This window comes from Xyrauchen texanus, chromosome 26, assembly GCF_025860055.1.
Source record: "Xyrauchen texanus isolate HMW12.3.18 chromosome 26, RBS_HiC_50CHRs, whole genome shotgun sequence".
Taxonomy (NCBI): Eukaryota; Metazoa; Chordata; class Actinopteri; order Cypriniformes; family Catostomidae; genus Xyrauchen; species Xyrauchen texanus.
Window position 1 is genome coordinate 4,412,882 of NC_068301.1, and position 27,778 is coordinate 4,440,659.

Genomic DNA, 27,778 nt, shown 5'->3' on the forward strand with positions numbered 1-27,778 from the left:
GAGACAAAACAGGATATAGATGCCAAACTGGTTTCCTATATCACTGAATAATAATGTGTGACAAATGAATTTAGAGTTAACTTTATTTGACCACAAAAATGAACAACAACAAAACACACATAGAAGCAAATAAATACAATAGAGGTCACGATCTCAGAGCAATAAAAATATAACTTTAGATTACATCCGCAGCTCTTATGAAACACTTCTTGTATCAGTTTTTATGCATGTTGCTTAGAAGTGCTTATCTGACTCCATCCAACCAATCCTGAATGAGTTAAAATACATACTTTAAATAAAAGCCAATTGGAATGCAGCAGAGCTGGACAGCACAATGTACAACGATATCCTGGAATAAAATAACAACATAACACAATAACAAAACAGGGCAATAGCCAGCAGGGAACTTTGACTCCCAGACTAGCTGATTAAATTCCTCTGGTGTGACTCTATTGTACCAACTTGTTATACTTCCGCAAATCTGCTGTTAAAGTAATGAGCATTGTGCTCACTTAAAAGGTCTTTTGAGGTCTGAGCGTACAAACGATGTAGAGGCTTCAACACAGGATACTTTGCTCTGGGCCGTTTTTAGTAGACATTCATTTTGGGGGGCTTTGATGTGCATGCACAGCCAAAATAGTCCCTATGAGTGTCTAGGCTGGTACAGAAAAAATTACCCAATTGTTGGGCATGTACTGGAGCTGACGTTTTGATCTATGTTTGACTTGTGGAATCTGTCTGGAGATTGTTGAATTGTTCAGCTCTATCAGTTAGCCTTTATAAAAGACTCCTTGTTGGTCAGAGGCTCCGTTCAAAACCCTAGTGAGCTGCCTATCTAGACAGCATTTAAGGCATCATTCTGTAGGTGTGCGCCCAATGAAGTCTTTTCCAAAACATAAGTTAGCCTACTTTGTTTTGGCTAAATTCCAACACAGCATTGCTTGTATTCTTCGTGGAGAAGGTAATCTGCCGGCAGCCGGCAGCCATATCACCCTGCAGCTCTTAACTGGTTGCCCACTAAAGCTAAGCTGGGTTGAGCCTGGCCAGTAAAACCAAGGTTGGGGGAAACCAAGGTTGCTGCTGGAAGTGGTATTAGGGAGGCCAGCGTGGGGTGCTCATCCTACGGTCTGTGTGGTCCTAATGCCCCAGTATAGTGACGGGGACACTATACTGTAAAAAGGCACCGTCCTTCGGATGAGACGTTAAACTGAGGTTCTGACTCTCTGTGGTTATTAAAAATTCCCCCCATTGGCCCCTATCTATCATGGCCTTGTATTAATCTCCATCCCTGAATTGGCTACATCACTCTACTCTCTCCTCCCCACCAATAGCTGGTGTGTGGTGGGCGTTCTGGTGCACTATGGCTGCTGTTGCATCATCCCTATGCTATGTAAAGCGCTTTGAATGCCTAGAAAAGCGCTATATAAATGTAAGGAATTATTATTATTAATTATAATCTTAATGTGTTCACCTCGTGTCAGAATTACTGTAACTACGAGATGACAACTTGGAGACTCTACTCATAAGTTGTTTGAATTTTTGGACCTCGTAAATGATTAATTTCTGTTGCAACACTTATAAAGCCAAAACGGATCCATGTGTGGCTTTGTTGTTAATTACAGCAAAATATTGAATCAATCTATAGCATTCATTACCTCAATATGTTCGTACAATCATTTAAGTACAAAGAAAGCACTCCAGGTAACAGGGGACATAAAACATGGTTTGTATTAAACTGGCTTTAACTGTTGAGGCCGCTGCCATTTTGGTTCTTTATATGATGTCACAATGGTCATGTTGGAGCTTACCACTTGATTACAACTTGAAATAACAAATTCTTTGAAGACACGAAGGGTTTTTACAAGTCAGAATCTCATAATTATTGTAATTCCAACATGATTTGAAAACAATAGATTTTGCTATGTTTATGCCTCTCATCTACACAGGAATGGCGTTTTCCTACACCAAAAATGAAGACTTTCGAAGACGCTTTCCATCACCACATACTTTGGAAAGCAATGACCTGAAATAACTGAGAGTTTTTAAATAAAAAGTGTGGATTTCGCCAAAGATATCCTCAGAAATGTTCTGTTTCCTAACATCATCGTTTTGGGAAATATGCAGTTATGGATAGTGTTTTCAGAAGTCTCCGTGGTGGAGGAAAACACAGTGGATGAGAGGTAAACGTAGCAATATCAATGCGTTTTCAACCGAAGTGTTGACGTTGCCTTAGCAATGCGCCAAGCTCAGAGAAAAAAAAATCAAAGATGGTGGATGAAGTGAGAGAAATTTTGATTATTAATATTACTGCAAGCAGAAAAGATCAGAGCCAAGTACCCTCAGAACATGGTTGCAATTATGCATACCAAGTTTCGTTTTGACAGGACAAAGCGTTGCCGATATAGGGCCTAACTTTCTGTTTTTTGTTAACTTCGCCAACTTTGTTATGACGTTATTCAGTAACAGTTGCGAAAATTATTGTTCAACTTTGATGACCATCTGAGATTTTTTTAATGACATTTGGATTACAATTTGTAGGAGTAGAAGTTTAAGAAACGATATGACGTAAATTGAAACCAACTCTGCACGAGGTCTGAAACCAGAAGAAAAAAGATAATAATAATTTTAGTCAATAAAATGGTTTTATCTAATTAAACTGAACTATTTCACCCAATGCTGGAGTGTTATAAGTATGTTTAAGCTAATTCAGGTGTCGCATCGTTAGCTTATCAGCATGCTAACATCAAACTGCACTGAAAACATTTGTGTCTCGAATCCATATGGTTAGCATGTTAACTGTTATTTTTGTGACTCTGCTTAAGTAGAGCATCCCAAATCAGTCACAAATTGGGTTGCATTTTGTTTAGGATGCTATTCCAGCTGACAAAAGACAGCTAAAACAATGTAAGCTTTTGCTGGTCTTAGCTGGTTTAAGTTGGTTTAGCTGGTCTTCCAATTTGAATTGTTTCAAACCTTTTTTTTATTTTCTCCAGCATGAGCTTTAGACAAAATAATCTGCCTATGTAGACAGTAGACAACAAGGCAGCTCACTAACCTTTGGATCAGAGCCGGAATCAGTCTGTGCGGCACAACCTCACTTCCTGATAGCATGGGCAGGCGTCACGCATTTGAAATGATTTCTATAAAACTGTATTTAGACAGTTACAACAGTGGCTCCAAAAATAGCCAGCTAACCCTTTCTAAATGGCTCCAGGAGGGTGACTCCCTCAGGGGCAGGTGGTAAGGGTGCACTGGTTCTGCACGTCCACTTCAGTGTGCCGAGGGAGGGAACGCAGTGGAAAGACGGCAATGGAAAGAGTCTTTGTAGAGACCAAATGACCCAACAACTTCTTCTTGAAGCATTATATTTCTGTAATTGATGAAAGAGTCAGTCTGACCTCAACTGTGCTTTTCAAGTGGTTAAACAGTGCAAGACATTGTCCAATTTAACCTTGTACTCAGGCAAAAAGGAACCAAATGGATGGAACATCAGTCTAGACCATACAGAAGTGTCCAGACATTGAACTGTATGAAAGAGTAGATGCCAGTGAGTCAAATATGACAAAAATATTCTTTGCATACTGTATGAATGAAAGACTAAGCGTTAAAATAAACACGGTTCAACCATAAAATGATAACATTACATACGTTAACATGATTTCAGTGTGACAAATTTACTTCTTAACCTTACCTGTTAAAGGTTTATCGGGATTAAAGGGTTTTGTTGTCCTGACAACAAAGTTATAGTCTTGGATTAATGTCTGCTAACACATTAACACATACTGCTGCACACAATTCGCACGTAGGGATCCATTAACCAAACTGAGCGCAATGTTGAATTCCTGACCTGATGATTTTATTGCGGAGCTCATCTGTCCTTCTCTTAAAGCTGTTAGGTAATTATGCACGGAGGATTGTAGATAAGACAAAACATGAGCATTTTCACATCTTTGCTTTTCTTGAAATATATAGAGGCTCACTCTTGCTATTTATTCCATTGCATTTCGCTAATTCTGCACATGTAATTTAACTAAATAATTACGTCCTCCTCCACATAGGGTTCAAATTTGTGCACACAAAATAAGCCTCAAGTGCAGCCGATCATAAAACTTTCTGATATAAATTGATGGTGCTTTCTCCTCTTTGTATAGGCTTAATGCTTGTATTTGCTGCTAAATGTGTGCTTGACATTTTACAATTGCTTGACACCTCGTGCCTCCAGAATAACATTGTTATACTTGCACACTGCACATAAACTTCAACATATGCTTACACATTGCTGACATAAACCAAAAATCTGTTTCAGAAGATACTGATATACAAATAACAGGAGAAACCAAAGCTAAAAACACATACCACAGTTAATGTAGCTTACATATCCAGCTTATATAAAGAATATACCAATAATATAATTAATTAATCATAAGTAATAATATTAATAATAATAATTAAATAGGCTTATCCAAGGCATAATTTATATGCAGAAATGTAAGAGAGTTACATTTAAAAGATGGTAAAATACTTCCCGTTTCAGCCATGACCACATCCGGATCTATCCGAATACAGAGACAGACACAGACAAATTTGTCATAGATGCAAATAGTCACAGTCGGTCTCCCTCATGTTATCCATGGGACTCTTATTTTGAAGTTTTCTCTCAGACTACATCTCCCATAGTACACTGCCCTAATCACTTCCTGCTGTTCCTCATCTGTTTTCCATTCCCTCATTATTTCCTTGTGTATAAATACAAAGGCAGTGGTGGCTCAGCAGTTAAGGCACTGGGTTACTGACCAGAAGGTTGGGGGTTCAAGCCCAAAAACTGCCAAGACACCACTGTTGGGCCCTTGACCCTATAGGCTGACTCTGCACTCTGACCCCAGCTTAGCTGGGATATGTGAAAAAAATAATTTCCCTGTATATATATGCAGAAATGTATGTATAATGTGTGACAATAGATCAATTATTTTTTAATTATTATCATTATATTTATTATAATTATTATATTACAACAAAATACAAAATTATGCATAGGCTAATATTCATAGTAATTGATAAGAAAACACTGGCTCTCAGCCTTTTCTTTGTTGAAATGATTGCAATACTTTGTTATATTATCCTTAAGAACAATAACAATATTAATGCTGATAGGTCTAATAATTGAATCTGTAATTAGAGACACGGAGATCCAGATTCTTCATTAAAGCTTTTTATCTTCTTTTTTTCCCAGCAGGCAAAGTTGTGTAGTTTTGTGTATCTAATATACAAACAACATGTTCATAATTGTTTGAATAAATAAAACAGGCGACTAATACAGAGCAAAATAACTAATAAAATAATTATTAAAAAAAGCAACAATAGTAGTCGTAATAATAATAATAATAATAATAATAATAATAATAGCAGCAGCACAAACACTTTGTCATTACATGCCGTGACCGCGGCCCTTGATTTATTATTGTTGACTGACTTTGGCCCTTGGTGAAAACTAATTGGGGAACCCTGGTTTAGGGTAAGGGTTAGGTTTAGGGATTAGGTTAACAGTGTAACTACAGATGTACTTAAATGCAGGTACTTTAAATGTTAGTACAATACAAGAGCACATATGTGCATAATAAGTAGTTAAAGACACCTAATATAAATTAGTTTTGCTTCACATATAGACAAACAACACCCCTGTAAACATCTCAAGCCACTCTCATGTTGCTTTATTAAAAAATATTTTTTTTACTGATTTGCTTGAAATGTACCATTTACTTCAGTAAATAATGTCTCAATTTAGTCAGTCATAACACAAGGATACTTTTACTGCAAAACACTTTTTATTCAACTAACCGCAGTGTTATACAGAGGTAAATAAATAGAGGTGCTGGACAGCACTGCTGTTTGCTGGTATAAAACTAAAAAGAACATATCATACACTTTTTACACACGCCACTTCCAGCAGAGCAGCATTTAAGAAGGATTGTCAGAAATCCGTCGGGAAAGTCCAAGAGGTGGATTTTAGCATGCAAAAGTCTTTGACCAGGTTTCATCAGATAAACAGATCGGGGTGGTTATGCTTTGTTGAATCATTGCATTTAAACAGATGAAACAGACCAAGTAGAGAATGTCTGTCGGGATAGTGGCAGCATCATGTATTGCAATACTGTCTGTCCAATGTCTGTCAAGGCCTACAATGTTATCACCTCAGATTATGTAGCTCAGCTAATCCCAAACACATTGTCCATTCATTGCAGATCTTCAACTCAAACTAAAACAATGATGAAATTTATGGATTATAATCGCAACCAACCAGCAGCTCTGAATATGGACCGCTTCAGTCCAGCTGCTAAACTGGTTTTATGTTCCTCAAATCTGTGCAAACCAACAAAATGCAAAGCTTTTGAAAAAAGCTTAAACCAGCCTAAGGTGGTTTTCTGGTCAGGCTGGTCTGGTTTAATTGTTTTAGAGGGGTTTAGGGCACTTGTTAGCATAGAGACCATCTAAACCAGCTTAAACACAGAACGTTCTCCTAACGTTAGCATATTGTATCCGTTTGGTTATTTATTTGGGAACTATATCATAACATTCTAGGAACGTTCTTTTTAGGTTCTATTTTTTTTTAATAACCGTAAACTAACATTCCCAGAACATTGCAGGGAAGGTTTTTGTGTGACAACCTAAAATAAGTTATGCCGAATTTCTTCTAATGTTATCGCAAGGTTTTATTTTTATAACCAAGAACTAACCTTCCCAGAACTTTGAAGAGATTAATCAAACAATGAATCGGAACACGGAAATGAATTGAACCAAAAGAGAACGTTGGAATGTCCATTATGGGAACGTTCTGGGAACTAAAAACCAACGTTGCTGGAATGTTCTGTTAACCAAAAATTGTAAGCTGCCACCAGATAATATCAACAAACCACCTTTGGGCTGATTTAAGCCGTTTAAAAACAAAATGACAAAGAAATGTTTCAAAAAGATAATACAGGTATATACAGAGTCATACTTACCCATTATCTGAAAGGCAGCTATGATAAAAGTATTTTCAAACTATTTCAAAATAACTCTGTACTTGTATTCAAGCTGATCTCAATCAAACTTACCAAATAAGGCAAATAATCAAAACCAGGTAAACGTCTTTGAAAGATGAAGCACTCCAATATTGAAATATTATGCAGCAAAGATCAGTAAAAGTGTGTTTGCATGCATTCAAACTTCACTACATACATACAGACAACTACACGGACAGCACACTTGAACACAGCTCTTACACGTAACTTCAGCTTTACTCATTAACACAAACACTTATCATTCAAATACAGCTAATCGTGCTTAAACACATGATGTTCAAATATAGCATGAGCAAAAATGGTCTACATACATATATATATATATATATATATATATATTCTGTCTTGAATGTGTTTTTGCAAAACATCTAGTCAACAAATAATACATATCTTAAGAAAAACCCAATTAAAATGGATTTAACTGATATACAGAGAACTGATACCTCTTGCATGAAATGTGGAAATGAATTGCACATTATATACTGTATACTGCCTACTATTTTCCCACAAGTAAAACAGTATGCACTCTATAGCGATAAATGTTTCCAAAATAGTCATCCAATGACCTGATTAGGTTGCATTTTAAATTCAGTAATTGCTGTCATGTTTTCATCTCAGAAATACATATGGACAATTTAAACATTAATTTCAAGTGCGTGAAAAATGTCTAAAATGTTGGAAGTCTGATCAAATAATTGGTCACGTTACATAATAAATAAATAAAAGGAGATGAATTGAATTGTGAGGTAATACAGGTAACAAATTGATGTTCTTAAAAAGTTTTTCAAAAGTTACATTGTGGTTTTATTAACGTCAGTGGAATGTTATTTAAATGTTAGCAAAACATTCCTTAAACATGAAAACAGTTTTAGAATAGTAACATTTAAAAACAAATCTCTATTATGCTAATAACTTCGCAAGTATGTTCTATTAACAATATTTGAAACATTTTATATAACGTTGTTGGAACGTTGCCTGTTAGGAGGGACATTCCCTGGAAGGTTGCCTGTTTTGGCAAAGGCAGTAGGAGTAGAATGGTAGTATTATGTCCTTAATACAACCTAAGACAAATCTACAGCACTGGACAACATATTTACACAATGAGGAAATTACAAAATGTACATATGAATAAGAAATAAAAAAACTAATATATATATATATATATATATATATATATATATATATATATATATATATATATATATATATATATGAGAGAGAGAGAGAGAGAGAGAGAGAGAGAGAGAGAGATTTTAAATTAAGTCTGCTTATTTCTGCAGACCAGAGCTACAATCATTAATTTCTTATGCCTTTTAACACTCCCTCACAGTCCTCTTGCGCCCCCTTCAGTGCTGGTCTGGTACTTCAAGTGAACTACTAGTTGCATAAGATTGGAAATGAACTGGAATAAATTGCAATAACGTCCAATGCCCTCATCAAAACCTTAAAAGAATCACATAACATCTGAAGATGTTTCACAGTATCAACAAAAGGGAAAAACAGCCATACACCTTTTTTTCTCGTTCATGAATTAACGCTATATGCAAAAACACATAATATAAAATTGTTTAAAAATATATATATTCAATTAAATAAGTAGTAAAGCTGAATCTATAAGAAAAACTTTGGCTTAAATAAACATTAATGTGTCTGACTATAGAACAGAGCAATGGTTCTGTGCGTATCAGCGACTATAGATGTCAATACATAGTTTTGAACTGACCATCACCTCTTATTTGCTTTGACACAATAGCAACACATGGAACGAACTGTTAATAAACAAATACATGTGGAATATGCTGTTTTGTAATGCTTAAAAATGCATGTATAAACAGGTGGAGTTTGGTCTCAGATACTGAAAGATATGAAAATGCCAGTTTTGAGATTGAGAGACGGCGCACATGCTATGGAAAACGTAAGTAATGCTTCAAAGTTATACTTCAAAATAAAATAGATTGAGTGTAATTGGTTCTTCGAATTAGTTTGTTCGTTTGTTTCAAAAATGTTAACACTATCTATGAGACCTGCATATTTATTGCATTTTAAAGGGTTTTAATGCATTGTATGTTATACATATAGAGTAATGCCATATAATAAACATTGCAATTTGTTATATATTTTTAATTAATAATAAATATATTATAGCAATTACATATTAATCGTAACACTTTTGAGATCAAACGGGATATAACTTTGGGTAAATTTGAATTGTGGTTTTAATCATGTGTTAAAATGCACTTTAAATGTAAGCGCTGCGTAGTTCTAGCGGGAAGACTAGCAGCTGTACATCATCGCACCATTAGCTACGTAACTCCTAGCCAATCACATGTAAGCCATTGCTTTATAAGTCTGCTCACAATCTATCACATTGCTGTTTCAGTGTGCTAACACTGCAACCTCCACCACCCCACCACCACCTGTCGAGTCCCGTCCCGCACGGGGGTAGGCTCCTCGCCCATGCCTCCTATCTCCGGCAGGATATGATGGTTCCGAGTACAACTTCTTCGGACTGCCAGACGGGGCTTACGCCAAAGAGAGAGACATTACATTTCTGTTTTATATTCATCAAATAAATGCCATCTTAAATTTCACTCAAGTCTGTGAGTCTTCCTGATAGAAAGGTTATTATAATATAATAGTATATGATATTTTAATAATAACTAAATCTAATTATTAATACAACTGTGGTCTCATAATTATTTATGAGAGTATCCAATGGTTATTATTAAATAATTATGAATGCACTATACTGCATTAAAACACCTCTAAAATGCATTAAATAGAGACTAAAAACAAGCGTCCAAAAGCTTATGTTTGAAACATTTGAATAGTATTCAACCAACAGATCATAATGGCAGTACTGGTATATAAAACAGACCAAATAATTCTCTATTCAACACTTTAACACCAAAACACTCTCTCCTGATCTATACAGAACTGTAGTAAATGGACTGTTTTGGGAATGTCCACCAGCAACCTGGAAATGTATGGAAGGCAAATTATTAACGATGTAATTTGCAGTTTCACACATCAGAACTCTTGGCAAAAACTCACGAGCGACCATTTTCAATATGGCATCAATGTGAACTTCCACATGATCGTATGGGTTTGTAACAACATGAGGGTATTTAAATATTGGTGCATTTCTATTACAAGTCACACTATTCAGATTAACAGACGACAGAGCCAAAGAGACGTACACAAGTCTCTTAAACTGTGGAGAACGAGTCCAGGATGTACACCAATGTCTTTTAAGGCCTGAGGTTTAAAGTTCCCATATACGAGCAGGGAGAGTATTGCCACAGTAATGCTGGATAAAACAGGATCCTACATAATGACTCACGGTGAAATAATTTTTTTTACAAGGATGAGATAATAGATTTGAACACTTGAAGGGCAATTTACCTAAGATATAATCCAAACGATGGATTACATCAAACCAAAATAGTGCTTGTCAAAGAGGTCACAGGCCATACAGACTTCAGAAATCTGATTTCGATTTGTTCTAAAACTGAAATTGGAATAAACACCAGAATGAACACCATATTGGATTGTTTGCATGTGTAAAAAGGCATTATTCCATTGAGCATTAGTTAATATTGGTTTATTGAGACTGGATTACAGCCTCCTTCAATTAAGGTCCATATTGTTGTTAAACAGCACCCCAGCGTAACGTTAAATGGCAATCATACTTTTAAGACCATTTTCAACATGTAGAAAGTGCAAAATGGAAGCCATTTTCTTTTTCAGTCGTTCGTTCATTCGATCAATTGATATATTGATAGATAGATAGATCAATAGATATGCAACTCCAATGCAGTTTACTTAAAGCTGCAACAATCCATGTGCAAAAACAATACAAATGTTAAGCGAAGACGACGAACAAACATCCAAAGAGTCGTCTTCTCAATCCTCCACCATTGAGGCAATTGTCCCGTTGATCGAGTTGACTGTGTTTGGCATTTGAACATCTCCAGTGCTGTTTTTGCTTGAGCTATTTGAGCTTTATGATTCTCTGAAATGTTCCACTGGGTTTTATAGTCGTCCGTAGGCTATGAGCGAAAACCAAAGCATATCTGCTTCTACGACAGGTCACACATCTGTGGTTTCACCCCACTCACCTCGACCCAACCCACTTTTTCTTGTTCCCGCATCTTCTGATGGCCAGTTGGCTGTTGAGTGCGTCAGTCGATAAGCCTGTCCATTCAGAGCGTGGCCAAGATCCATGAGAATGAGATGATGACAGTAAATATGGTCTGGCCCACGCCGAACACCAGAGCTTCCAACGGTGCCATGTCCTTCCCTGCCACCCGATACACACCTGCCACTGCAGCACCTGAGACAAGAGATATTAAAGCTGAAGCATCTCAGTTCTGCACCACTAGCACAACCAAATGGTTTTCAAAACAACTTTTCAAACTGTTGCTTTGTAGTTGACAGTTCATACCAATGCCCACTATAGCGCCCCTTGTGGCAATGTCAAGAATGCAATGTTTTCTTGTGTTATGATTTGCTGTATGACAAATTTTCAGTCTTAACATTTAAATATTTTCAAAAGGTTGTTTTTCTTTTTGCTAACATTATATAATTAACACACACACACACACACACACACACACACACACACACACACACACACACACACACACACACACACACACACACACACACACACACACACACACACATCTACTGTATAGATGTTTGTGTGTGTAATAAAAATGAGTGGCAATGCCTCACCTAGTTGCTGACTACTGAACTGGTATTTTTATGTAAGTGTGGGAGGTCATATGTTAATGAGCACATGGTTGTGATGTCATTACCATTACAATTTCCAAACAAGTACATTATGTAATAGTATGTTTACATATTGCATCAAACTCTTATTTTAAAAATCCTGTTTTCATTATATTTCCCCCTTTAAAGCAATAATTCAAGGGAGAAATGTGCTTTCAGGGATATGGGATAGACTGCTGTCCTTTTCTGCATATCGCGGCGGCGTTTTGTGGTCCGTTCTGCATAACGCGGTGGCTCATTTTTGCTTAGCGCGCCCCATTCGGCTCGTTTCGCGGCCGAACCAACGGCCCGCTCGGTTCTGCCGATGGCCAGTCCGCCCCTGATCGGCCCCAAAGTGCGTCGGCCCACCGGGAAAATGCCCGGTATGCCATATTACCAGTCCAGCCCTGGTCAGCAGCGTGGGTGACAAGTGCGAATCGAAGGTTGCAATTTCCCCATTAACACTAAATTTTTGCCCCACTGATGTTTCGGTTTAGGGGTGCAGTTTATAAAGTATGCATTCCTCTTTGCTGTATTACAGCATGTACAGCTGAAAAAAAACTCGCTTTTGGTGCCCCCGTGAGCATTACACCCTGAAAATGGAGTTCACACGTAACCATACGCCCAACAACACTCACCACTTTGGCCACCGGGGGCAGTGTTTTTAATTTCGGTAAGCACAGACCGATTTTAGCGAAAGAAAGGTCAACCTACTGTTTTCGAATGCACTGTGAGATCAGTCTAGTATTCTGGGGATTACTAATAGAGGATGACGTTTTTAATTACGGATGATACTCTAAGACTAGATATGTAGTACTTATACCTGTCTTCAAAAATAGGCAGTTGCATCCTAATTTAATGAGAAAATATGTAGGGTTATGTTTATGCACACATTTTGCTAAACAATACAGTGATGAGGAGAGTGTACTGACTGGTGATAACTCCACCGGTGAGAGAGGCCAGGAAGCCCACACTGATGAGCACCAGTGAGATGAGACGACCTCGCTTGTGGCGCTGTAGTGTCACACACATCAGCAGACCAACGGCGCTGTGAACGAACAGAGACGAGAAGAGACACCACAGGAACACCCAGTACCACATCTCTGCACAGAGAGAGAACAAACCAGTTAGAAAGATACAGTAGCTGGTTTTATGAGAAATCTGTACATGAATAGGCTTTATGTTAGTATATGAACAATGTGACCGTGTTAAGGGTCTGTTTAGAACTGAAATGTATGGTATAGAATGAGATATTAGTGTACTGCATCCTATGCAGTATATACTGGATACAACAATAGTAAGCAACAATTTCAAACAGTTGCATGCTACATTGACACGACAAGTCAAAAAGAGTTGATGGGCCAATGACTTGACAATAATAATGATAAAATAATCATAAAAATTAAATACCTTAAAAAAATATAGCAGAAAACTTTTAAAGTTTATTAAGTTGTGTTCACTCTCAGGTGCAAGGCAAGTATTTTAATACATTTGACTTGTTGGTTACAGCACATGGCATTTTTAAAATCACTGAATTATTATTTTTATATTTATTATATAAATGATATAAATATATATAAACCTATATATGTATATTTAAATAAATATATAAAACTAAATTCAACACAGAGATTACATTTCTATCAGGAAGACACGCAGGCTTGAGTAAAGTTTAGCCATTTATTTGATAAATGTAAAACAGAAAGTAATGTCTCTCTCTTTGGAGAGAGAGTAAGCCCCGTCCGGCGGTCCGAGGGAGTTGTACCCGGAACCGTCATGTCCTGCCGGAGATAGGAGGCAGGGGCGAGGAGCCTACCCCCGTGCGGGACAGGGCTCAACTGGTGGTGGTGGGGTGGTGGAGGTTGCCGTGTTAGCACAGCAATGTGATACATTGTGAGGAGACTTATAAAGCAATGGCTTACATGCGATTGGTTAGGAGTTACCCAGCTAATGATGTGATGATGTACATCTGCTAGTCTTCCCGCTAGAACTACGCTGCGCTTACATTTCTACAAACTTGATACATGTTTTAATCTAGCATATGTACTGTATACCACACACAGTACTGTGTGCTCTGTTTTGGCAAATGTAGTAGGTAGTCCAGGTAATCCATGCTTACAGGACATTTTCATACTATGTAAAATATACTACAGAGTAAACACTGCTAAAAATAATACTAGTAGTATGCATAGTATGCTATTTTGAACATACTGTATATAAAACGTAATTTGCCACTCAACTAATAATACAAAAATAACTAAAGCTGTTGTGTATTTCTTGTGTTTTCTTTCTCAGAAAAGTTCCTCTTTCTCGAGCAAAGAGGAAACACTCAGTGAGAAACTTCTGTTAAAGGAATATTACCAGACAACCCTTCAACAAGAACGAGCTTCATTTGGGTGACTCTCACAAAGGTCTCAATTCACCCCAAAAATGAGAAGAAAACATTAATCATTTCTACTTTGCAAAACAAAATGAAGCCTATTTTTAGATGAATTGTGATTAAATTTTTTTGTCTTTATGCAATATATAATGTATTTATTTATTGAAATATGGTGTGGTGAAAATCTTGAATCGCTGTCTGCTCTTTGAGACTGCTATTACATTGATACCTTGTTTACATAGGTCTGATGGGAGTAAATGGAAAGTTTAGCTCTGTTGATAAACCCTGGAAGAGAATCAGCTATTCGCTGATACACTAGACGATTCCAGGACCTCTTAGCTCGACCATGAAACTGATTATAAAACTGCTGTTGTCATGAACTCTGTGAAATGCTCCTCCACGCAAACTAATAATGCTTGAGAAATCACACACTCAGGCAGAAATACTGCTGACATCCACAATTTAACATGTCAAAGTGAACGTGTTAATAAAATAAACAGCAAACTTGCATATGCAACACCTTTTACAGCTGATTATAGCTTTGTGCTCATAAGCATAAAAAAGCAGAAATGATAAGTTAACATCTTATGATGTGATAGTGTTTTGTGTTAATTGAACACATAACATCACAGCAAAAACAATGAGAATATTGAAGGCCCTGAAAAAAATGTAATCCAGTAAAGACGCGCGCACGCACGCACGCACACACACACACACACACACACACACACACACACACACACACACACACACACACACACCTCAAGGTATTGATTTAGCCATAAGCTGCCACTCTCATGCTATGAGAGTCGTAATGTCCAGACATAAGGGCCTTTGTACTCTAGGTCTGTAAACAGTTCAAACGTGCATGCTCACCAATTTGAATGGGCAATCAACAGCTACAGTGAGAGATATCCATCAAACTGTGTTATCAGTAAACTGAGCCAGACACAACAGCCATGCTGTGCCAGAAACACTACTGCTGTTCTTATAAGCTGGCACTGCCTACGGTCTCAACCACAAAAAGAACCACAGACAACACAGTAGTACAGAGATACTGGATGAGAGACATTACATCACAGAGCTAATGTAAAAGAGACACTAGCACAGAGCTACAAGAGTCACAATAGCACAGAGATGCCGAACAAGAGACACTTTACCAGTGAGATACACACACACACACACACACTCACACGAGGTAGTGGAACAGACACTTTAGCAAAGACATATATAGGAAAAGAGACACTATAGCTGTAAGACACTAAACAAGAGACACTATAGCACAGAGATGCTGGACAAGAGGCACAATAGCACCAATATACTAAGAGACACTATAGAACAGAGATGCTGGACAAGAGACACAATAGACAGAGATGCTGGACAAGAGACACAATAGCACCAATATACTAAGAGACACTATAGCACAGAGACGCTGGACAAGAGGCACAATAGCACCAATATACTAAGAGACACTATAGCACAGAGATGCTGGACAAGAGACACAATATCACCAATATACTAAGAGACACTATAGCACAGAGATGCTGGACAAGAGGCACTATAGCACAGAGATGCTGGACAAGAGACACAATAGCCAGAGATGCTGGACAAGAGACACAATAGCACCAATATACTAAGAGACACTATAGCACAGAGACGCTGGACAAGAGGCACAATAGCACAATATACTAACAGACACTATAGCACAGAGATGCTGGACAAGAGACACAATATCACCAATATACTAAGAGACACTATAGCACAGAGATGCTGGACAAGAGACACTATAGCACAGAGATGCTGGACAAGAGGCACAATAGCACCAATATACTAAGAGACACTATAGCACAGAGATGCTGGACAAGAGACACAATTGCACCAATATACTAAGAGACACTATAGCACAGAGATGCTGGACAAGAGACACTATAGCACAGAGATGCTGGACAAGAGACACTATAGCACAGAGATGCTGGACAAGAGACACTATAGCACAGAGATGCTGGACAAGAGACACTATAGCACAGAGATGCTGGACAAGAGACACAATTTCACCAATATACTAAGAGACACTATAGCACAGAGATGCTGGACAAGAGACACTATAGCACAGAGATGCTGGACAAGAGACACAATTGCACCAATATACTAAGAGACACTATAGCACAGAGATGCTGGACAAGAGACACTATAGCACAGAGATGCTGGACAAGAGACACTATAGCACAGAGATGCTGGACAAGAGACACAATTGCACCAATATACTAAGAGACACTATAGCACAGAGATGCTGGACAAGAGACACAATTGCACCAATATACTAAGAGACACTATAGCACAGAGATGCTGGACAAGAGACACTATAGCACAGAGATGCAGGACAAGAGACACAATTGCACCAATATACTAAGAGACACTATAGCACAGAGATGCTGGACAAGAGACACTATAGCACAGAGATGCTGGACAAGAGACACTATAGCACAGAGATGCTGGACAAGAGACACAATAGCACCAATATACTAAGAGACACCATAGCACAGAGATGCTGGACAAGAGACACTATAGCACAGAGATGCTGGACAAGAGACACTATAGCACAGAGATGCTGGACAAGAGACACAATTGCACCAATATACTAAGAGACACTATAGCACAGAGATGCTGGACAAGAGACACAATAGTACCAATATACCAAGAGACACTATAGCACAGAGATGCTGGACAAGAGACAAAATAGCACCAATATACTAAGAGACACTATAGCACAGAGATGCTGGACAAGAGACACTATAGCACAGAGATGCTGGACAAGAGACAAAATAGCACCAATATACTAAGAGACACTATAGCACAGAGATGCTGGACAAGAGACACTATAGCACAGAGATGCTGGACAAGAGACACTATAGCACAGAGATGCTGGACAAGAGACACAATAGTACCAATATACTAAGAGACACTATAGCACAGAGATGCTGGACAAGAGACACAATAGTACCAATATACCAAGAGACACTATAGCACAGAGATGCTGGACAAGAGACAAAATAGCACCAATATACTAAGAGACACTATAGCACAGAGATGCTGGACAAGAGACACTATAGCACAGAGATGCTGGACAAGAGACAAAATAGCACCAATATACTAAGAGACACTATAGCACAGAGATGCTGGACAAGAGACACTATAGCACAGAGATGCTGGACAAGAGACACAATAGTACCAATATACCAAGAGACACTATAGCACAGAGATGCTGGACAAGAGACACTATAGCACAGAGATGCAGGACAAGAGACACAATTGCACCAATATACTAAGAGACACTATAGCACAGAGATGCTGGACAAGAGACACTATAGCACAGAGATGCTGGACAAGAGACACAATAGCACCAATATACTAAGAGACACTATAGCACAGAGATGCTGGACAAGAGACACTATAGCACAGAGATGCTGGACAAGAGACACTATAGCACAGAGATGCTGGACAAGAGACACAATTGCACCAATATACTAAGAGACACTATAGCACAGAGATGCTGGACAAGAGACACAATAGTACCAATATACCAAGAGACACTATAGCACAGAGATGCTGGACAAGAGACAAAATAGCACCAATATACTAAGAGACACTATAGCACAGAGATGCTGGACAAGAGACACTATAGCACAGAGATGCTGGACAAGAGACAAAATAGCACCAATATACTAAGAGACACTATAGCACAGAGATTCTGGACAAGAGACACTATAGCACAGAGATGCTGGACAAGAGACACTATAGCACAGAGATGCTGGACAAGAGACACAATAGTACCAATATACCAAGAGACACTATAGCACAGAGATGCTGGACAAGAGACACAATAGTACCAATATACCAAGAGACACTATAGCACAGAGATGCTGGACAAGAGACAAAATAGCACCAATATACTAAGAGACACTATAGCACAGAGATGCTGGACAAGAGACAAAATAGCACCAATATACTAAGAGACACTATAGCACAGAGATGCTGGACAAGAGACACTATAGCACAGAGATGCTGGACAAGAGACAAAATAGCACCAATATACTAAGAGACACTATAGCACAGAGAAGCTGGACAAGAGACACTATAGCACAGAGATGCTGGACAAGAGACACTATAGCACAGAGATGCTGGACAAGAGACACAATAGTACCAATATACCAAGAGACACTATAGCACAGAGATGCTGGACAAGAGACACAATAGTACCAATATACCAAGAGACACTATAGCACAGAGATGCTGGACAAGAGACACAATAGCACCAATATACTAAGAGACACTATAGCACAGAGATGCTGGACAAGAGACACAATAGCCAGAGATGCTGGACAAGAGACACAATATCACCAATATACTAAGAGACACTATAGCACAGAGACGCTGGACAAGAGACACTATAGCACCAATATACTAAGAGACACTATAGCACAGAGATGCTGGACAAGAGACACTATAGCACAGAGATGCTGAAAAAGAAACACACTTTCACATAGAGTTTTTGAAAAAATATATTTTAGCACTGACATATATTAGGAAAAGAGATATTTAAGCACAGAGCTTCTGGAAAAGAGATGCTTTGGTACAGAGATACTTGAAAAGAGACATTATAGCACTGAGAGACAAGAGACACTACAGCACAGAGATGCTGGTCGAGATACACACTTTCACACAGCGTTATTGAAAAGAGACACTATAGCACAAGCATGCTATACAAAAGACATTATAGCACAAAAATGCTGGGCAAAAGACATTATAGCACAAACATGCTGGACAAGAGACAATATAGCACAAGCATGCTATACAAAAGACAATATAGCACAAACATTCTGGACAAGAGATATATCAGCAGAGAGTGACTGGACAAGAGACATTATAGCACAGAGATGCTGGGTAAGAGACATTGTAGCACTGATATACTAAACAAGAGACATTACAACAGAAAGCGACTGGACAAGAGACATTATAGCACAGAAATGTTGGATAAGAGACACTATAGCACCAATAGTATACTAGACAGCATGTATGTACAATAAATGCACATACATGCTGAACGAAGCAGAGCTACAATCGCATTATCAAGGTCTGTTAGTCCGACTCTTGAGTCGGAATCAAGCATTTACATTATATATATTTTTAAATAAACAAGTTATTTGGTCAAAAACCTAGCGTTTTAAGGCATCATAGGCACGCTCCAGACGCGAAGACTTTTTCAAAAGGTAGGTCCATTAATTATGTTGCCTCCTAAGAGGCCATCGTTTTGGCCAAATTCTAAGATATCATCATATGGATCCTTTGCAGGGCAGGCGATTCCAGAATGCACTGCGATGATTGATAAAAACTCAGATCGTTCCTCTCATGTCACCAGTGTTAAAAACAGCTGCGAGTCGAGTGTCCAATGCACCGCACGTGAGGTGCGCCATTTAAACGACAAGGGGAGTTGCGGCCTACGAAGAGTGTTCCAAATCGGTCTCTTATGAGGCTCCTTTTCGGCTAGGATGTTGCAATAGAAGACAGCTGCCTATTTAAGCAGGAGACATTGAGGCAGCTTACTAGGTTTTGGAACAGACCCAATGTTTTAGATCAAAAGGAAATACAGAGACACTAGAACACATGGACCGAGCCTCAAACAAAGAGATTCTGAAACAGGTTTAAATGACGGCACACTAGTGCATTCCAAATACATTCCATCAGTGTGCTACTGACCCACATTGCCAGATAGAGCTTAGTCATTAATTAATTACTCACACAGACTCAAATATTGTATCTACCAAAAGATATCAGCACAGTTCCCATCACACATTAAACATAATATCATAGAAAATGACTCAACCAAGTACCAGAGAGAAGTGACCACAGAACGGATGCCAGGTTATGGTAGGTCTCGCTAGGCTTACTAGTGAGTGGTTTGCATTTATACCAAGGCACATAAAAGCTACTGTATATTCTGTAAGGTTGTTGATTGAAATAAAAAACAGAGGAGGGGTCAATGTAAAGCATTCTGCTTGTGAAAGGCCTCTTTAAACACCCTGGGCTCTCGGCATATCAACAAAGCAGTTTCCGATGTTACAATGAGCCTCTTTTGTCTAGCTGTCAACACAGTATAGCAGTCACAAAGACTAACACTGTTCTTTAGAATTAGCCTACAGTACAATGATGCACAGGGACAACTTTGGACCTAAACCACGGTGAAAAAACAAACATCCAAACTTATCTTATTTCAATTAAACAAACAGGGCAGGGTTGCACCCACTGTGCATAAGGTCTCACGTAAGTTAGGATGTAAAGTTCACACTAAGGGCTTAGTAACTACTAGTTAGTTTGTAACACAATTTGGTTGCACCACCTGTTCTTAATGCCGAGTTACACTACATGATTTTAAGCCTGATTTTCGCCCGCCGAAAGTTTTGTGGAGATCGCCGACAAAAGCCTGAAATCGTGGGCAAATCGGAGCTCGCTCCCGTGAGCGACGAACACAAAGTATGAATTATTAAAAACGCGATTTGAGAGAATCGCTGACGTGACGCCGATGTCAGCGAGATATCTAGAATGTTAAATATCTGGAACTGTCTACGACTCCATATCATGCAGAGTGAAATATGTTTTGACTGAATACAACTGCAGCGTTGATCTACAGCCAATGAGAGAGCAAGAAACGGGGCACGGGACGTTTCAGTGGGAGGAGTCCTGATGTACCTGCAACAGAACATCAACTAGCATGGCTGCGGTATCAATAAAGTCTCATATGGAAAAATTTGTGGATCATTGGCAGGAGCACCAGCACCTATTTGATGTTTCCTCTGAACTTTCCCACAACCGGGTAGAGAAAGAGAAGAGTTGGAGAGAAATTGCCAATTCTCTTGGACAGTCCGGTAAACAAATAGGTCAATTTTTCAGTAGGAGTTTTCATAACATACGATCATGCATTTGTTTTCGTATCTCGTATCACTTCTCGCGTGTACCCTGTTGTGAAACATAATTTGGAGTCCAGGCAGAGTCGCCGAGGATTCGTCAATAGTGAAACGTTTTGTAAAGTGTTCACCCCTGTCACCGATTCCTCGTGTAATTTGAAAACGCAACGACTTCAATGACAAGACAGACTGTAGTGTAATATGAACGGTACCACGATCCGACATCTTTGAAAGTCGTGTAGTGTGTAGGAGGCATAAGGCAAGACTTAGCTAGTAGGTCGTAAGCTCTCCGTAAAGTAATGCGTAGTTGCGTAACATGACGTTTACTTGTATTGATCCAATAAACAGCCTTCAGATTTATACACAGAACTGTTAAAAAAACATGAACTTCAATTTTAATCTTGTACGGTTGATGTTCAAACGTAAATGTCAGCTGTAATAAATTATATCCTCATTAAAATATGATATGTAATAAAAGTAGATTTGATCAATAGTATATTTGCCCTGTGTAAATAACAATATATAGGAACTGTATCTAAAATAAATAAGGGGAGATAAATAAACACTAATACAACTGGCTGGAAAAACAGACATTTATTCATTTTAATATCCTATATATATTTTTTTAATGTGTTGAAACTTGACACCGGGTGACACATCCTGAAAACTGCACCGTTAAATCGGTTTCATGCTGAAGATCTGCTTAAAAGTATGTGTCTCTCTCTCTATCTCTCTCTCTCTCTCTCTCTCTCGCTCGCTCTCTCGCGCTCTCTCTCGCGCGCTCGCTCTCGTAACTCTCTCAACATCATACTGTATGTCGAAACAACTGATGCCTGTCATGCAAAACATGAGCTCATTGACCTCATAAAATATCATTTTAGGATTACGTCCTACCTAAGTTAATGGTACAATGCTCAAATATTTAGTAGTGCGTATATTGTGACTTAGTCCCCATTTACGCCACAACTAGGCAAAGTTTGAACTTACGCACAGCTGGTGCAACCGGCCCCAGATGAACAAGCACTATCTATGTGGCCAACCATGACAAACATGGAAAAAAAGAGAAACTAAAAGAGATGATTCTCAAAGAAATAAAGAAGTATCGCATAGCTCAAATGCATGTGTTGTCATGACCGCTTAAAGTGTCTTTATTTCCACACAGGAAACTCCACTGTGTACTGATATAACTGTAACTTCATTACTATATAATGGGTACTGTGGCTGTTTCTATGTTGGTTTTGATATCATAGTGACATAGTTAGGGATTTGAACAAACCCCTTAGTACATGAATGATACCTCAAATCATGCAGTTTGTTGAGTAGGGGTGTGCTATTACTTTTCTACCCATTTGAACCTTTGATTTCATCATAGGATGACCAGATGGGCAAAAAACAATCTCTGAGGCTTCCATTGATTAGAGACCCAAGCCATATCTAGTGACTTGAAAGTGGGCTATTCTTATTAAGACTAGTAAACAACCGCCTAGCAACCAGTCAAAATATCCTAGCAACGTTTTTGTAAAAGTATTATAATGAACCCTAAAAGGAATATTCCAGGTTCAATACAAGTTAAACTCAATCGACAGCATTAGTGGATTATGTTGATTACCACAAAAAAATGATTTGGACATAACTTTACACAGAAAAGGTTAGTCAGCAATTTTATCACACTCAACTTATGTTAACACACATACTGTTTACGTCTTGTGGCTATACTTTTGAAATATTTAAGGATTGGCCCCATTCACTTACATTGTGTCTCACTGTAACCCAGATTTTTGCACTTTCTTTAAGAAAAGGAGGTTGTGTTAATCAAGATTATGTCACAAATGCTGTCAACTGAGCTTAATATGTATTGCACCCAGAATATTTATTTAAATGCATGGGTGTTATTACATAACCTGGGTCTTTAGTGACCTATCTAGTCTATCACAAATGGATCAACATCAATGGATCAAATACCTAGATAGTGTAAAAGTTTCGAAGCATTTTATATATTTTTTATTTATTTTTTTCTCCCCAATGTGTAATGCCCAATTCCCAATGCACTCAAAGTCCTTGTGGTGGCGTAGTGACTCACCTCAATCCGGGTGGCGAGGACGAATCTCAGTTGCCTCTGCGTCTGAGACCGTCAATCCGCACATCTTATCATTTGGCGTGTTGAGCGCGCTACCGTGGAGACCTAGCGCGTGTACAGGCTTCACGCTATTCTCGACCACGAGGAGGATACCCCATGTGACTCTACCCTCCTTAGCAACCGGGCCAATTTAGTTGCTTAGGACACCTGGCTGGAGTCACTCAGCACGCCCTGGATTCGAACTCGTGACTCCAGGGCTGGTAGTCAACATCAACACTCACTGAGCTACCCAGACCGCCATTTCAAAGCATTTTCAAGATGATTATAAAATAATAGAATATAATATATTATGTTATGTTTAGATTTGTATTTTTCATATATCAAAGAGACAACGCAACAAATGATAGAACGGGATTCATGACATCCACGCTAAAATTTTACAAGACGCAACTGACAACCTTATTAACGTTTGCGTCACCCAAAGTCAAGTTCACCCAAAGTCACAATCAACTGCTAAGTAGGCAGAAGTCTGTCTCCTCTGTTAAGAGCAATAGGAAATGAAATAACTAAATAGGCTTGTTTCACTAACCAAAACAGGAAGTGCCATTAACTACATCCCAAGTGGAAGTCACAAAGAGAGAGCGAGAGAGACAGTGATGTCTACTACAGTAGATGTCTACTGTCTGAACACAGCTGTTTCCATCAGTGGCTGGGTTTTTTGAGGTGGATGTTCTGGCATATGGTCCATTCGGATGGGGGTATGGGGATGGGGGGTGAATTTAAGCCACAGCTAAGGTGCCATCTCAATCCATTGTGTTCTTCTGCTGTTGGTGGTTAAATGAATAGTTTAGCCAAAAATGTATTTTGTCATAATGTCATTATTTACTCACCCTCAGGTTGTTGTTGTTTCAAACCTGTGTAGTATAGTCTGAAATGTAACTCTAATGTCTTCTTACTACATGGAAGCATTAGCCATTTTCCAGCAGGCAGAAGTGACGTTTCAAACTGCTAGCTTCAGCACATCAGGCAACCTCAGTCGAACACATTATCTCAAATAGCGTGCATATTCACACAGTGTGGGGTGATGGTATAGCAGTCAACTCGCATAGGTATGTAAGGTGTTGTCTTCACAGATGTTTCGCTAGTTGCAACATTCTCCATTAATTATAATTGTTTTGTCAGGCCAGCATCACGGCCAGATAACTCCACCCCTTCCGCTACGTAGCTCAAGCCGTGACCACTGAGCGCATGAAGTGTCCAACATTTTGTCGAACTCTTTTTGGTCCCACTTTATATTAGGTGTCTTTAACTGCTATTTACTAACCTTAAAATACATGCAATGCAATGTATTTAATGTGTAACTACTGACTGTACATGCTGTTCTGCAAAAGATCCACATTTGCTGCTACAGAGGTTGAGGTATGAGTAGGTTTAGTAGTAAGGTTAGGGGTTAGGAAAAGGGTTAGGGTTTAGGGTAAGGGTTGGGGTAGGGTTAGGTTTAGGATTAAGCCCTGGCTATATTTATTTTGTGCTCCATTCTGCAGAACGCGGAGGCTCATTTTTGCTTATCGTGGCCCATTCGGCACGTTACGTGGACGACCCACTGGCCGTTCGGTTAACCCGCTCCCCTGATCGGCCCCAAAGTGCGTCGGCCCACCGGAAAATTGCCCGGTATGCCAGATTGCCAGTCCAGCCCTGACTCCAGCCAGGTCTCCTAAGCAACCAAATTGGCCAGGTTGTTAAGGAGGGTAGAATCACATGGGGTAACCTCCTCGTGGTCGCTATAATGTGGTTCTCGATCTCGGTGGGGTGCGTGGTGAGCTGTGCGTGGATGCCGCGGAGAATAGTGTGAAGCCTCCACACGTGCAACTAAACAATGCACCAACCCTATTTTTTTTATTTATTTTTAAAGAAAGAAAAATCTAGTTTTGGTCTGTTACAATATGATTTATGTTTTTGTCATTTTGCACATTATTGTCAAAGAAAATGTTTTTTTTTTGTTTTGTTTTTGTCAACTAAAATTATATGCCATTGTGTATATACCAGTAAAATGTACTAAAATGTGAAAATGACATGATGAAATATTGACTAAATTTAAAGGAAATTATTTTAAAAAAAAACGAAATTAACACACACACACACACACACACACACACACACACACACAAACAGTGTGAAAAATAACACTTCTTCACTACAAAATGGTGTAGAATAGTGCAGAAATATGCCATTTGTGGTGCAGCTACGGTTCCACAAAAGTCGTGTTAAAAAAGCCACATAACGGATTAGTCAAAATTCCTCATTTTGTGTTTCATGAAAAACCAAGAGAATACAGGTTTGGTATGACATGAGGGTGAGTAAATAATGACAGAATTAAAGTTTTTGCGTGAACAAATCTCACGACTGTTCTCACACACTAGCTGTGCCATGATTATCTCACAAGTGCTTTCACAAAAACAAAATACTCTTCTAACTCTTTTATGCGTTGTATTATGCCAGATGTCCATGAGATTACATAAATAATAATCTGGAAAATTCTCAGAGGAAGAGAAAGTAAGGGTGGGTTAGGGTGTGTCTCTCGCGCTATGAAACCGGCCTGCCCTTGTTCCCTGGAAATGCATCATGCTGTATTCCTGCAAAGCTCACTTACTTGGTCATTACATTACATGAACTCTTGCTTCACTTTCAGATAGAAATACATCAAATATATCAAATATTTAAAGGCATTATATTTACACCTAAAAATATCTCTTATTCCTGTAGTCAATCCTGTAGTTGTTTATTCAACTGTTTAATAGAAGAATGGATCTTTATGCACCTTGTTCCTGTTGACTAATGCAGTTTGCATTGACGGTCCTACTCAAACGTGCCTGTAAATCACTAGAATTATGAAATGATCAGAGCAAGCGCACAATCTCCAAGCTAAAACTCTGAATAATGCTGCATGATTGAGGCCCACTAGCACAGCATCGTGTGGAGACAACACGGTGATGAAATCACTAATGATTACTCGAATACACGAGCCGGAGAGCTGCCAGAAAGAATGTAGTGACTCAAGATTAACCAGTGATTAATGAGTGGCACGGTGCTTTTTAAAGGTTCACGTCAGACCAGTATGGGTGAACGCACTTGTGCACTACGGCCAATGGCAATATGTAGTGTCATATATGCATGTATGCAAAAACTATTACATAAATGCTGTTGAGTGGTGATTTGTGCAATGTTCCATGTAGCATCACTGCATCACCAAAACTACTGTTAAATATAACGCTTTACATTGCAGTGTTCAGTATGTCACTTAAGTTACTATAATGCATTGCTAATCATTGCATGAAAAATAAGTTCCACAAAATACACTTACATGGTACTAACATGTTTGTTTTTTTTAAATGCACCATATTAATACCATGTTTATGATAACATGGCATTCTTTGAAATAGTTTGGAGTACCATGGTAAATATGAAAATCAAACAATATCATGATACCATGATACTGAATATATACCATATGCATGTGCCATGATATTTACATTATACCCCAAAGTACATATATAGACTTTATAACCCTGTTTATATATATTAATATATATATCACAGTACTGCCACTGTACTCTATTGTAAAGGGGTGTAGCTCATACAGCATTTATATTGAGTGATAAATACAATGCTACACATTATACATTAGTATCACATTGAGTCCATTTGATTTAGTCAATCCTAATGTAAATACACAGTACTCACTGTATTGCAAAGTGACCTTGTTGAGATGGGAAACGCACAGCTGCCCGTGTGTCTGCCGGTACAATAGACTGGCCGGTTTGGAGAGGCGTGTGCGCGCAACCGGGTGAGACACATAAACGCATTCGGACCGCATCTCCCCGGTTACCACGACCCATGTGAAGTGAACGTACCTGTGAAGTGCTGGAGGGTCGGTACCGTGCCGTGGACCCAAAGGCTGAGCACCTGCTGTACCGATAGATTAGTAGTATAATCCTTATTCATGGCTCTGTCCGGCTGGTGCGCAGCCCTCCTGCTCAGATGCCTGACGGAGGACGCCGGAGACATGGAGCCCCTTTACCGGTGCCGGTGTCTGGCACTGACGGGCAGGGTGGAGGAGGATGGCGGAGCGGCGGTCCGTCTGATCAGCTGCTGCTCAGGGGCCATGATGGGTACGGCTGACACACACACTCACACCAGCGCTTCTGCATGGCTCTTAAAGGCGCAGTGCTCTTAAAGGGAGGTGAACTCGCTCACACACACAACTACAGAATACAACAGTTTATGAAAGAAGAATTAAAAATATAAATGATTTATGATGATAGGTACATTGTTTATGGTCGGGCATTTTTAATATGTTTTGTCAAAGTGATGTCAGCATTCTAGTTTATTTTAAGAAAGTATATACAATTTAAGTAGCATGCTTTGGGCCTATTATAATAGATTAGAAATGGCAAATAATAATTAATAACACTATATATATATATATATATATATATATATATATATATATATATATATATATTTACAT

The 27,778-nt window shown here is 38.8% G+C and overlaps 1 protein-coding gene across 1 annotated transcript; it reads right to left on the minus strand.

The window, feature by feature from the left end:
- Nucleotides 1-8,289: 8,289 nt before the first annotated feature.
- Nucleotides 8,290-27,424, minus strand: LOC127620194 (transmembrane protein 170B-like). Its single transcript, XM_052093323.1, has 3 exons — nucleotides 27,162-27,424; nucleotides 12,767-12,937; nucleotides 8,290-11,394 (listed from the first exon to the last, which is right to left on the minus strand). The coding sequence occupies exons 1-3, from the start codon at nucleotides 27,313-27,315 to the stop codon at nucleotides 11,264-11,266; spliced, it is 456 nt and encodes a 151-aa protein (XP_051949283.1). The 5' UTR covers nucleotides 27,316-27,424; the 3' UTR covers nucleotides 8,290-11,263.
- Between the last annotated feature and the right edge of the window lie 354 nt (nucleotides 27,425-27,778).

What these genes read in the sequence shown, in the direction of transcription:
- LOC127620194 (XM_052093323.1), bottom strand. Translation starts at nt 27,315, where the DNA reads ATGTCTCCGGCGTCCTCCGTCAGGCATCTGAGCAGGAGGGCTGCGCAC. An exon ending in GACCCTCCAGCACTTCACAG is followed by an intron (nt 12,938 to 27,161) that starts GTACGTTCACTT and finishes CTCTCTGTGCAG; the next exon opens with AGATGTGGTACTGGGTGTTC. An exon ending in CACCGGTGGAGTTATCACCA is followed by an intron (nt 11,395 to 12,766) that starts GTCAGTACACTC and finishes CTCTTGTCTCAG; the next exon opens with GTGCTGCAGTGGCAGGTGTG.